Genomic DNA, 12,538 nt, shown 5'->3' with positions numbered 1-12,538 from the left:
TGTAAGTCTAGAATTGTGCCATAAAATCTGCCTATTTAAAAATCTTTAAAGATTAGTTTCTACAGGTATACACAGGGAATACAAACGCAAAAAAATCCAAAGACACACCAAACCAATGTTTTTATGGTAATTCTTACCAGCACTATATGAGTTACCTATATAGAAGACATTCATATATTACTACCAAAATCATCTGACATGTTGGGGAAAGGGTAAAAGAAAATGAGAATCAGCTGTGGCTACCTTATCAGCAGAAAAGTTTTATTCCTTTTGAGGACAAACAATTAAACCACATCCAAGGTCTTAACTTACAGACAGAAACCAAAGTAGCCATTTAAAGCGTTAGATATTGGATACAAGACATACACTGGGGAGAATGCTTCGCCATCTGAAGCTCACACCACATCGGCCCAGTGGACAGCTGTGCACTCTACTTGTGCTTAAGCGCCTGGGTGTGGCTGAGGGGAAGGCGTGTCTGCAGAACGGAACAGCTGTGTTTCACAAGTACTGAAGCATTGTAGACTGCATGGGGGGGGGCAGTATATATTTTCACGTTGAAGGGAAGAGGGGAAATCAGCAAAGTCCCTCCCACAGAGAATTAGGCTGCCTTGCAGAGAGCCACGGCAGAGAAGCGGACTTCTCCTTGCTCACGCTCGGTGAATTCTCTGCAGACCTTGGCAGCGTCCTGGAAAAAAAGAAATGTCGTTAATATCCAAAGAGCAAGAGCTCAAAAATGAAAGTCACATAGGGAAAGGCTCCTAGGTCTATTAATGCTCAAAGTTCACCCTCATCAACTTTAATTCCATCATTAATTTGAAAACCAGGGCTTAAAGGAAAAAATTAGGTAATGGGAAAGACAGGGTTACATCATGGATTTGACTTCTTTATCACTTCCACCAAATGGTTTTGTGCTTCTCTCACCTTGTAACTGGTTTTGGAAAAGTTTTAAAAAAACAAAAAAAAACAAAAAAAAAAACCAACAACAAAAACACAACCATTAATGCGATTTTCCTCAAATCTAAAGATTGGAAATCGATCTTTCTTCTATAAGGTGACATAAAAGACAAGCTGTAACTCAGAAATTCCCAAAATAAAGACAATTGTCTTCTAAGAAACATTTTTAAAAACAGCCTTAATGTTTACCTGGTATTCTAGGTACACACAAGCAATGGAAGCTTAGAGAATGATGGTGAAGTGACATGTGTTACTACTTTTAAAAATCTAGATGACAAAGACTGGTAACAGAAAATTGATCCCAGGGTTATTTACCAACTTCTAGGATACAACTGTTTGGGGATCAAAAATATTACTCTGTTGAATCTGTAACAAAAAGCCCAGAGGAAAGATACCTGAAGGAGAAAGGGAATGCTCTATGATACAGAACGGTAATGAAACATTACTCCTAAAATTTAGAAATCACCAACTCAATGAGTTTGGGCCACATGGCTCAGGCCTGCAATCTCAGCACTTTGGGAAGCTGAGGCAGCCGATGGCTTGAGCTCAGGAGTTCAAGACTAGCCTGGGCAACATCTCTACTAAAATTTGAAAAATTAGCTGCACATGGTGGTGTGCACTTCTAGTCCTGGCTACTCAGAAGACTGAGGTGGGAGGATTGCTTGAGCAAGGAATTCAAGGCTACAGTAAGCCATGATTGCACCACTGCACTCCAGCCTGAATGACAGAGCGAGACCCTTTCTCAAAAAAAGCAACCAAAGAGTATCTGGATTGACATCAACCTTTTATCTTCTACCAGGCTTTTTAATATATCAATATTCCAGACCTGTCTTCCCTGAATTGACTTTACTAGATATTGATTTCACTATTAAAGTTGTATCTTTAAAGAAGATAACCATCTTCTATAGAGCTAATGTGCAGGGACCTAATTCATCCAACTTTAGGATATTTGGGTTAAGTGCATGTATCTTCTCACCAGTTTAATGATTTAGTGTGAAGTTTAGACAACCTAAAACATCTTTAACCGTATAGAACCAGCCTTACCTAGGGTAAGAATTTTAACTAAAATGCTGGTTTAATTTAGAAACTCTTTTAATTTTAAATAAGTTTCTAATTCGAATAGTTAAAAAAAAAAAAAAAAAAAGGTTTTAGCCAGGTACTGTGGCTCACGCCTATAATCCCAGCACTCTGGGAAGCTGAGGCAGAAAGATCACTTGAGTCCAAGAGTTAAAGACCAGCCTGGGCAACACAGTGAGTCCCTCCCGCCCCATCTCTATAGAAAAATTTTACCTTCCCCACACCTTATAAATGCTACTCACATGACACTTGTAAGTATCCTAATGGGGGGCACATTTTTATGGCATTAGTGCAGTGTTAGATGAGTTAGCATGTACCTTAAATGCTTCACTAGGAAGGATTAGGGTCTTTCCTCCAAACGGATCAAAGACCAGAAATTCTCCCTCTGTTTTCTTATTCTCACCAAGTAAATTCTGATTTTCTCATGCAACCCCTCCATCCCATCCTGGCTCTCCAGGTCTATTCTTCATTCCATACTCCTATTCCCACATACCTCTTGAATACCAAGAATTAGCTTTAACTGATCTCAGGTGTGTCTGACAGACGAGCGCAATCAATCCTCCCTATTAAGAGTGGCATAATGTGGTCCACTAGCACCTTGGGGCTATCAGGTCTGTGAAGTTCCAAAGGGAGGTCTTTTCTAATGAAAGGTCCTATTGGTATTGTACAGTGGCTAAGAGCACAAACTCTAAATGCAGACTAAGTTTTCTTTTTTTTTTTCTTCTGAGACAGAGTCTTGCTCTGTTGCCCAGACTGGAGTACAGTGGTGCAATCTCGGCTCACTGCAACCTCCACCTCCCAGGTACAAGCGATTCTTGTGCCTCAGCCTCCCGAGCAGCTAGGACTACAGGCATGCACCACCAGGCCCGGCTAATTTTTGTATTTTTAGTAGAGACAGGGTTTCACCATTTTGCCCAGGCTGGTCTTGAACTCCTGAGCTCAAGCGATCCTCCCACTCTGGCCTCCCAAAGTGCTGGATTATAGGCGTGAGCCACCATGCCTGGCCAGACTATATAGGTTTGAACCATAGTTTGCCATGTAAGTCACTGACCTCAGGCCTTAAACTCTGAGTGTTCTCAGCTCTGAAATGGGGATAATACCTACCTCATTGTGTCATTAAAGGATTTCTATAAAAGACATACATCACCTAGAAGAGCACGTAAGTACAGTAAACTGCAGCATGTGGGCCTAACCCAGCCTGTGGTGGTGGAAAACAGCTACATACATTCATTTAGAGGGTCTATAGGCTGCTGAGTTGTAACAGCAGAACTGAATACTTGCAACGGAGCCATATGCCATACAAAGCCTAAAATATTTTGTTTGGCTCTTTATAGAAAATGCTTGCTGAGTCCTGGTCTGCACACAGCAAGTTTTTCAAAGATTTCATACTACTACTACTCAAATGAAGTATAGTTATATTTTAACAGCATTTTGTGTATTTTTCTTCAGCACAGCAAGCTAAAAACAGTATTTTGTATTATATCATAATTAAGCATTTTTCCTTTATAATAGTAAACTGATTCAACTCTAGACACTTATTTTTTAGTGAAAAGGCCTAGAGTCACCTACCAACCTTTGTCCAGAATCACTTTTCTGTCCAGGATGGTTACAAAGTGATCCTGGATATTAAGAGTTTTTGTCAGGTGCATTTTAAATCTGCTTCTTTTGTTCTTGTAACAGTAGACCATGTGGGAAGGAAAAACTCCTAAATTTAACCACCTAACTAGAACCTATAATACACTACCTCCAAGACTGACCCAAATCCAGTCGTCTTAGAGGGATTATGAAAGTCTACTGTTCCGTGAGTCTTTAACCATGATGTAATCTGACGAGAGGACAATGGTCACCTTAATCCCACCAGGAAGCAAAGCAACAGCTTTCAGGCTAATTCTAACTGTGGACTAAAGACAGCACATGAAACAGATTACTCAGGGTGTCTCTGAAGCCCTGTTTAAAACCACTCACAATAAAATAAGGTAGACAGAATTACTAAGATGATCTTGCAGCCCTAAAGACTGCTATTAACCCAGGCAATTGATGCTGGCTGTCCTGGAAGAGTGTTAGCACTTTAGAATAGAAAATTTGGCCAAAGAATTGTGGGGCCCATTAGGAAGAGATGCATTCCAAAGATGACCTGCAGCAGGGTGCCCTCTGAACTGGCGCCATGGTTCACCGGAAAAGGCATTCGTCCATCTGTAACAAAAGAAGCCAGACACGTCGATTTTCTCTGCATGTTTTCTGGCTACCATGCTTACCTAGCCCAGATGGAAGTTTTAGATTCTTCCAAAAACCACTGCCAAACCCACAAAAGGAAGCCTGGTTATGAAGCAACAGGCTGCAAATGAGGTTCAAGTGTCCCTAGGCATCCATCCCAGGCAATTCTAGTCTACAGGATCGTACAAGCTCAAATCAGCTACCCTAATGGAGGGGCCTGTGCCCCAACTCTAGGAAAGGGCCACAGAGCAAAAGTCAGATGCAGTGTCTGGGGTATAGGAAAGATGGAGGCAAGAAGAGGAGACACCTGAGATTTCATCTGTCCTCCAATGACTAGATTGCCTTCACTATTCCCTTGCCTTTGTAAGCCTGTAGGTGGTATCTCGGCTTGAGACAACACAGTTACAAGTCTTTCTCCATTAATTCATTCAAAAGGAATGAATCTTACAAGGTAGGTCGTCTTTCTTGATGCCATAAACTAGCTAATAGAAATTATTCCAACATATCCAGATTCTTTTTAGACAAGTAAGGTCATATTCAGGCACTGATCCTTTTTCAGATTTATTCTTTGCCCAGAAAGGATGATACTAGGGTATGCTATAGGAGGAGATGGGAAAAGAAAGTCTGATCATATATACCTTCACCTGGCACTGATCTGATCTACGCTCTTCAATGGTTTCTGACTAAAGCCAATGATTAGGTATTAAAGCCACTGATTAGGTCAGTTGCCTCAGGAAGTTGCTCTGGGGATAATAAGGGGTTAAGTGCCCTCATGAGAATACTTTATTACTATGGCTTTATAAACAATGATATGCCAAGTGCCATAAAGTCACACAACAATATATCAAGAGATTCAGTCTGAAAGAATGCATGAAACTACATTGAGTTCCAAAAACGGAGTGAAACATACCCAGTTCATAGAGGTGGCCATCCACGTTGTTAAACAGAATGAAATGGAAATTCACCTTGTCATCTACCTAAAGAAAGTCAAGACATTTTTTTGAAAATGAGTGTAAGATGAACTTATTTTAAAAATTATCTTGCAATTCAAGTGAAATATACTTGAACTGATTTGATTTTAAAAAATTATCGCTAATACTTAGGCCCTACGCTAAGCCCATTAAGGTAAACATACTGTTAACTGTCAGAACAACTCTATGAGGATGCTATTACTACAGGACTTTTACTGAGGCTTAGAGAGGCTAAGTATCTCAACCAAGGTCAATACTAGAAAATGGCACAGCCAGTTGTAGTTATAAAGACACTGAGATCTGGCTGGGCATGGTGGCTCACGCCTGTAACACTAGCACTTTGGGAGGCAGAGGCAGAGAGATTACTTGAGCTCATAAGAGTTCAAGACCAGCCCAGACAACATGCTGAAACCCCATCTCTACAAAAAATATAAAAATTAGTAGGCGTGGTGGTGTGTACTTGTAATCCCAGCTACTCGGGAGGCTGAGGTGAGAGAACTGTTGCAGTGAGCCAAGGTCACACCACTGCATTCCAGCCTGTGCAATGGAGCCTGACCTTGCCAAATTTTTTTTTTTTTTTTTTTTTTTTTAAATAAAAGGACACTGTAATCTGACTTAAATTTGGCAGCTGACTCAGAGGTTCTCATCAGATTATGGTACATTCAAACCTTCTAGAACTTGTCCTTTGTGGTGTATTTCATTCTCCGCAACAGCCTGTGAAGATTATTTGAAATGCTCACTTACTAGGAGAGGTGTACACTCCGTAAGACTCATTTCTGTTTTTGAGACAGGGTCACCCAGGCCAGAGTGCAGTGGCATGATCTCAGCTCACTGCAACCTCTGCCTCCAGGGCTCAGGCAATTCTCTCACCTCAGCCTCCCGAGTAGCTGGGACTACAGACCTTGCTACTCTTTGTATTTTTTGTGGAGATGGGATTTCACCATGTTTGCCAGGCTGGTCTCAAACTCCTGGGCTCAAGTGATTCACCCTCCTCCACCTCTCAAATTGTTGGGATTACAGACATGAGCAACTATACCTGGCCTATAAGACTCATTTGGATCTAAACAAAATACTGTCAGTTTGAATTTACTCAAGATTTCAACAGCCAATACAATTTCTGAAGAGCCTTTTGAAAAGGTCTAGTCAAAGCATTATTTGGGCAGAACTTTCTGGTGTCATTTGGCCTTGGGTGGATAACATTTGCTGTGTTCCAGTAAGATATTCCTGAACAATTTCAGTGGAAACACAGATAGCACCCAGGCAGCCTGGCTCCGATTTGTATTTGCATTTACCCGACATTGGCCTTCCTGTGCCACGGCATCATGGGCTGCCTGTATGGCCTGCAAAAAAAAGAAAATAATTAGCACAAAAATCTCTAGAGTTATTTAAAGGCAATGCTCTGAAAGTTCTCTTACCTCATTCTTTTCAAAGCATTTTGCTCTGTCTTCAGGGGACATTTTCTCTGTTTCAGAAAGAAACTGTTTCAGGACTGATCCATCCTCTTAAAGAAAAAAATGGATGTTAGCACAGATAAAATAATACAAATGGGTACATATTTATTGTTGACTTAAGCCTTTGCCGAACATGCTAAGCAACGTGAATCTTTAATACTGCCTCCAGGGTTGTGGATGAGCTGTACCTTTTCCCCCAGCCTCTTTTTCTAACCCCTCTCTATTCATGAGTTTCAAGCCAGAGAGGTCGCTCCACTCCCCCAATATGCCAAGCTCTTTCTTGCCTCTGTTCTCTTCTACCCCAGACCCCCTTTTCCCTCCCACTTCACTCATCTCTCAAATCTCTGTCACTTTTTCACAGCAATTCTTAATCTGTAACACGTATTTGAGATTTCTACAGCCATAAAAGCCGGGGCTGCCTTGTTTACCTGCTGTATTTACAGCACCTAAGAATGTACAGTTCACATCTATTATATACATGACACTATAATCATGTTCTAATCTAAAATGGTTCCCAAACCAAGATTATTATTTTGGGGTAGAAAATTCAACCTTAGTAATTCAGTTATTCAGATAGAAAATAAAGATCTTGAATAGAAATGTAAAGAAACACAACAGTCCAGCATAGAGATATCTGACTGGATAACCACTGACGTAAGCATTTTGTTACTGCTCAGTGTGGACAAGCCCAAGAGGCACTAATTACAAACCTATAGCAAGAACAACATATTTCAAAAGACCTCAAAATTTGAACTTTCAGCTCTAAAATTTGTGAAATGGGACCATTTCAAAATTCAGAAATGCTAGGAATCCTTTCTGAGGAAGACTGTGAGTCAGTTTAAGTGTGTGACACCATCATTACAAAATGGGTTCAAAAGGTACAGCATCTCTGACCTCGGGAACACAGTGTTTCTGAACTCCATGTTTCAAGTTCAAGCTTAGGATGACTGGCCTCAAAACCCACACCTACCAAATCCCAGTTTATCTTGATTATTGGCCACTGCGTGTATAAGTCCGATTGTGCCACAGGAATTCCCAATGGTCTGCTTCATGAAGTACACTTTAGGACTAACTTCTTGTCCCTTCAGCTCTTCAATCTGTTTTTTCCTGAAGTTCTCATGCTGCGAATGTAAAAAGCGTTTTTACATCTCAGAATGAAAGTGCAAAGAACAGATGGTAGCACAGTGAGTTCTACCACCTAAATGGAAACACCAGGGGGATGTGTGACCAGGAGCCTTAGTTCTAGATGCTGGTCAACTCCCAGAGAAGGGCCCGTCTGTCTGCCTCCCACACCCACGCTGGCCAGTGGGGCTCTGAGAGGTTCGGAGACTCCACCCTGGTGCTGCAGTGCAGTGACTGCATTGGATACTGCCCAAGGCTGTGTCTAGACACCACTGCAACCTTTCAGCCCAAAATGGTGTCATGAAGTCAGAAAACAAACCAGTTCATTATTTTCTCTCTTTAACACTTAACCGTATTTCACATAGGCATCCTTAATCAAGCTTCAGTCAATTGAATGCCCAACAAGAGCACCAGCTGGTTTACATTTCACTATTCTTTCAAGTTCTACTTCTACTCGGCTCAAGTACACTTCACTTCAAAAACAAAAACAGCCTTAACTGCTGAAAAGAGCAAGTGAAAGAAATTAACCATTCCCTCCACCCTCTTTTTAAGGAAGGAAACACAACTGGTCCAGGGTATTGGGCTGTGATTTTACAAGAGGAAGATGTGACACTAGCTTGTCCTTGCCAGCTAAACGGTTTACTTTGAGGACAGACTGGCAATTTGAGGAGGAGGATAGAGACTGGTAAGTGAATGGGACTAGGAAACGGATTTCCTCAAAGCATCTGCTAGCTTTTTGTACAAGTAATTTAGTAAGCCTATCTGGACTTTTCACTAACTAGCTTTAAAGACCTTAGAAGTTATGATTTCTTGAGCCAGGGTCAGTGGCTTGCACCTATAATCCCAGCTACTAGGGAGGCTGAGGCATGAGGATCACTTGAGCTCAGGAATTCAAGACCTTGTCTCTAAAAAATAAAAATATAATAAATAAGTTAGGACTTCCCAGTTAAAGAGTAGGGTACTAATATAGAAACAATGATTTCCCATAATAAGCAAAACCAGACAGACCATCAGAAACATATTTTCAACTCTAGTAGCTTTGCATTTCTGTACACGAACTGAAGTTTAAGCTTGCTCTCTGGTACTAACAGAAGAGTAAGATCTTTTACCCCAGAAGATCAACTTAAACTCCAACTAGCAGAACTTTTTCGCTGCTATCTAACTAGATCCTCAATTTAGTATTCATTGACCAGTAAGAGTTTTTCTTTCATTTTCTAGGCTAATTAGATGAAACATTAAAATGGGATAGCACCATCCTTTAGGGCTGCTTGAGCTCTTCCATGGAATCATTTGTAAATAGTTCTGTAAATAGTTTACTATTTACTATTGCTATTTACTATTTACTATTACAAATCATTCTGTAAATAGTTTACTAGCAGTCGTAATGTTAATGTTTCAGAAGTCGTCCATGTAGGGGGTCATAACATTCCCTCAGTCAAAAATTAAATGCCTTCCAAATTAACATTAGCATCTTTGAAGTCAGCCTATAAAATTTCAATTGGCTTCAGTGTTTTGTCCAGTAGGCATTCTATGTAGCAGAAAAGGCGCTCGATATATCTGATAGGTTGAATTGAAACTAAAGGACAAAGTATCGAGCTCTTTCAAACATAACACAAACTAGAATGTTCTCTAACAAGATCCAGCAAAAGGAGAACACTCAGCTTTTAAAGGCAAACATGCTGCACCACTGCCTCCCAGAGGCCTTGCCTCTGAATGCTGCTCAAAACCTCCGAGTCATCATGGTTGCTCTAATAAAAAAAAACCCCTGTGTGATGCTCAACTGGAGACAAGAGACTGATCTGGTCAACCAAGAAGCTAATTCGACTTCCAACAATATGGCAGCTCCCTTTTAGCCCGAGTAAAAGACTTTAGCAATAAAAACATGTCAGTGAGATCATCTTATTAGCTGTAATAAGTGTATTTACCCATAATACTTAGCTTATTTACTAGGAAGAAGGCTTGGAACTTCCCATACTCTTGATTTTGGCTACAGATGCTTCCAGAACACCTGGCCTTAGGACGGTGCTTCAGTTAACCTCACCTTTGGAGTGATGCCCCAAGTTTTGCTAAAGCTAATTTCAGTCTCTCCCACATCAGCAGCCAAGTGACAACAACAGGAGATAAGACAATGCCACGCTAATGACTGGGATTCCATACATCACAAGACAGCAAATATCCTATCCTTTAAAAAAAAAAAAAAAAAAATCTGATGCTGTCTTTGAGATACATCTATCCATACACACTTGGAGGAGGAAAATCATTTCAAGGGAAATGCAAAGGTGCTTTCAAAACTGAGCTAATAACCCCCATTTCATTTAGCTACAAGGTCAGAGATGAACGAGGATAAGTGAAGAGGAAGGAGGTTCCCGCACAGAAGCCATACACAAATGATTAAGCTTTAAGAAATACATTCAAGAGGCTAAAAACCAAGTGAGCAAGTAGTGGGAGTGGAGAAGTGAGAAGAACGCCTTAAGACTATCAGAAACCCAGGCAATGGAGGCGGAGAATTAGCGAACCTAATTGTTTCCCTGCGATTTAGGACAGCCCTTCCCCCTCCATTCTACAGCTATGTGGGAGTCTGAGAAGCAAACAATGAGTTGACAGGTTACAGCCCTTAAAGGGAAACCAGCAGCCATTCCCTGGAACCGGAGGCTCGAAAAAGCCCAAGTTCGAGGGAACTCATGAGTAGGATGAATGATTTCCCTGGATAACGGGATCGATGGAACTGAGATACTGCCGCTCTTCCAAATTTAAAGCAGTTGTGGTCGGATGAGAGAGAAGGCAATAGGCACTGCTGGAACAGGAGCCCAGGGAGTAGGTACCACGAAAAGGCAGGCTCCTCCCTTGCTTAGAGGCGCGCCCCACATCACCTACAGGGGAGGTGGCGGGGCGGGAAGCCCCGGACGCCTCAAGTTGGGGAGCGGCGTGCACTACCGGGGGCTCGCGCATCCTGGGCCCCACGCCCTACCTGGGCCGTGAGTGGAAACAGCAGCAGCAGCGCGCAGGCAGGCGCTGGCACCGAGCCCAGAGACTCCTCTTCCAGCCCCAGCACGTCCACGAAGCGCCACTGGCCGGCGACCCCCAGCCGGGACAGCACCTGCGGAGAGGAAACAAGGCGGCCAGGGGCACGGGGACACGCGGGTCGCGGGCACCTGCCAGAGGGCGGGGCCAGCAGGCGCGCGCCCTCCGCGCCCGCACCCGAGCCTGGGAGGAGCCCCAGTCCCGCCCTGCCACCCCCACCGTGGCGGGCGCAATGACACAGCACAAAGCGCGGCCCACACGTGGCGCCCGCGAAGCTCGTGCAGCCGAGTCTGTGCTGCCCGCGCCACGCCCTCGGGAGCTCCGCTCGGCGCTAGCTCGCCACGGGGCGCAGCCCCTCCGTCTCCCCGTGACCGGTTTCGCAAAGTCACCCGCTAAATGCAGGGGCTCAGAAAGGGCGCCCAGCCCACGTCCCAGCCCTGCCGTCTCCGGTGTGCGCAGCGGGCGGCTTGGTTTCTGCCAGCAGCCGCAGCCGGTGGGCGCCCCCGCCTCGGCGCTCGCGGGGGAGGGGGCCAGAGACGGCGCGAGACGCCACTCACTTTGTTCAGCATCTGAAAGGCAAATGCAAAAAAGCAAAACCGAACCGGTCAGCGACTCGGCTCTCTCTCCCTCGGCCTTGCGCTCTCCGAGCAGCGGTGCACCTGGCGCTCACCTCGGGGTTGATCTCCATCGGCTTGAGCTGCATCTTCGCGGTGCGCCCGACAGAAATAACCCAGGGAAGACGAAAAACAGCTAGCGGAGCCGCCCAGGCTGCAGCTATAAAGCGCCGGCCAGACGCACTGTGAGGCCTGCGCAGGGGGAGCAGGGGCAGAACCAAGCGAGGGGGAAACGGCCGGTCGCGGCCAGATGGGTACGAAACCCCCGTGCTCAGCGCGGAGTGGTACGGCCGGGCCCCCAAACCTTGCAGTCTCACTCGCGGGTGAGATAATCTGGTGGTTGTGGAGACGGGATTTGTTGGTGGGTGTTCCTGGAGTGTATGGAGCAGTCCTTTTGATGGAGTCTTTAATTTTGGGCGAAGTTTCTGGAAACCCATCCTTTCTACCATCCCAATTACCCTAAAGCTCGGGTCTCTGAAGCATTTGAGAAAAAGCACAAATTCAACAGGTATATATTTAATATGAATGAATGTAAATGTGTGCCCCCCACCCCAAATCTCTCAGCAGTTTGCGTTTAACCTTAGACAATTCCTCCTCCATGTTAAGTTAGACCAGTACCGAGGTTCATTTTTAAGTGACTGCCTAGAATAAAGCAGAATCTGGCAGATAACAGAAATTGCATTAGGAATGATGTAATGTGACTCCCGGGGAAGAAATGGTTGGTCCTGGGAGAGCAGTAGAAAGCTGGGGGATGTGAGGGTAATACAAGACACAGAGAAGGCAGGCGGTTGGAGACTTTAGAAAACAGATCCAGGGAAAAGAAGGGTATGATTTTGAGCGAGAGGCTGTAAAAGGAAAAGCATTTTTAAAAGAATGGGAAGCTTTGAAAAATAAAATTTCTGAGTTCACCGCAGAATACTCCCAATGAAGAAGAAAGGGAATGGTAACCAAGGAAACCACTGTTCTCTAGTCATCTCAGGTGGGGTTTTCCCACCAACACATTCAAAAGATGGAGAGAGAAAGCATATGCTGAAGAATGAATTTTAAAAGAGACCAAAATCTGTAAGAATTGTGCCAGGAAAGCTAAGCTGCAAAATAAAGTGGGCTTGCAGAA

The 12,538-nt window shown here is 43.7% G+C and overlaps 1 protein-coding gene across 1 annotated transcript; it reads right to left on the bottom strand.

The window, feature by feature from the left end:
• Positions 1-240: 240 nt before the first annotated feature.
• On the bottom strand, positions 241-11,562 carry UCHL1 (ubiquitin C-terminal hydrolase L1). Its single transcript, XM_005554754.4, has 9 exons — positions 11,481-11,562; positions 11,368-11,379; positions 10,758-10,886; positions 7,638-7,788; positions 6,632-6,717; positions 6,509-6,556; positions 5,156-5,222; positions 4,166-4,224; positions 241-685 (listed from the first exon to the last, which is right to left on the bottom strand). The coding sequence occupies exons 1-9, from the start codon at positions 11,511-11,513 to the stop codon at positions 599-601; spliced, it is 672 nt and encodes a 223-aa protein (XP_005554811.3). The 5' UTR covers positions 11,514-11,562; the 3' UTR covers positions 241-598.
• Positions 11,563-12,538: the final 976 nt, after the last annotated feature.

The sequence above is a fragment of the Macaca fascicularis genome, chromosome 5 (genome assembly GCF_037993035.2).
Source record: "Macaca fascicularis isolate 582-1 chromosome 5, T2T-MFA8v1.1".
NCBI classification, from domain to species: domain Eukaryota; kingdom Metazoa; phylum Chordata; class Mammalia; order Primates; family Cercopithecidae; genus Macaca; species Macaca fascicularis.
This window is presented reverse-complemented; position numbering and strand designations above follow the sequence as displayed.

Bases quoted from the DNA above. Each gene is read 5' to 3' on its own strand.
- UCHL1 (XM_005554754.4), bottom strand. From the start codon at position 11,513: ATGCAGCTCAAGCCGATGGAGATCAACCCCGAG. The intron at 5,223-6,508 runs GTAAATGCAAAT...GACTTTCTTTAG, and splicing joins CACAGGAAGGCCAATGTCGG to GTAGATGACAAGGTGAATTT. The intron at 686-4,165 runs GTCATCTTTGGA...CTTTTTTTCCAG, and splicing joins CAGAGGGCACCCTGCTGCAG to GACGCTGCCAAGGTCTGCAG.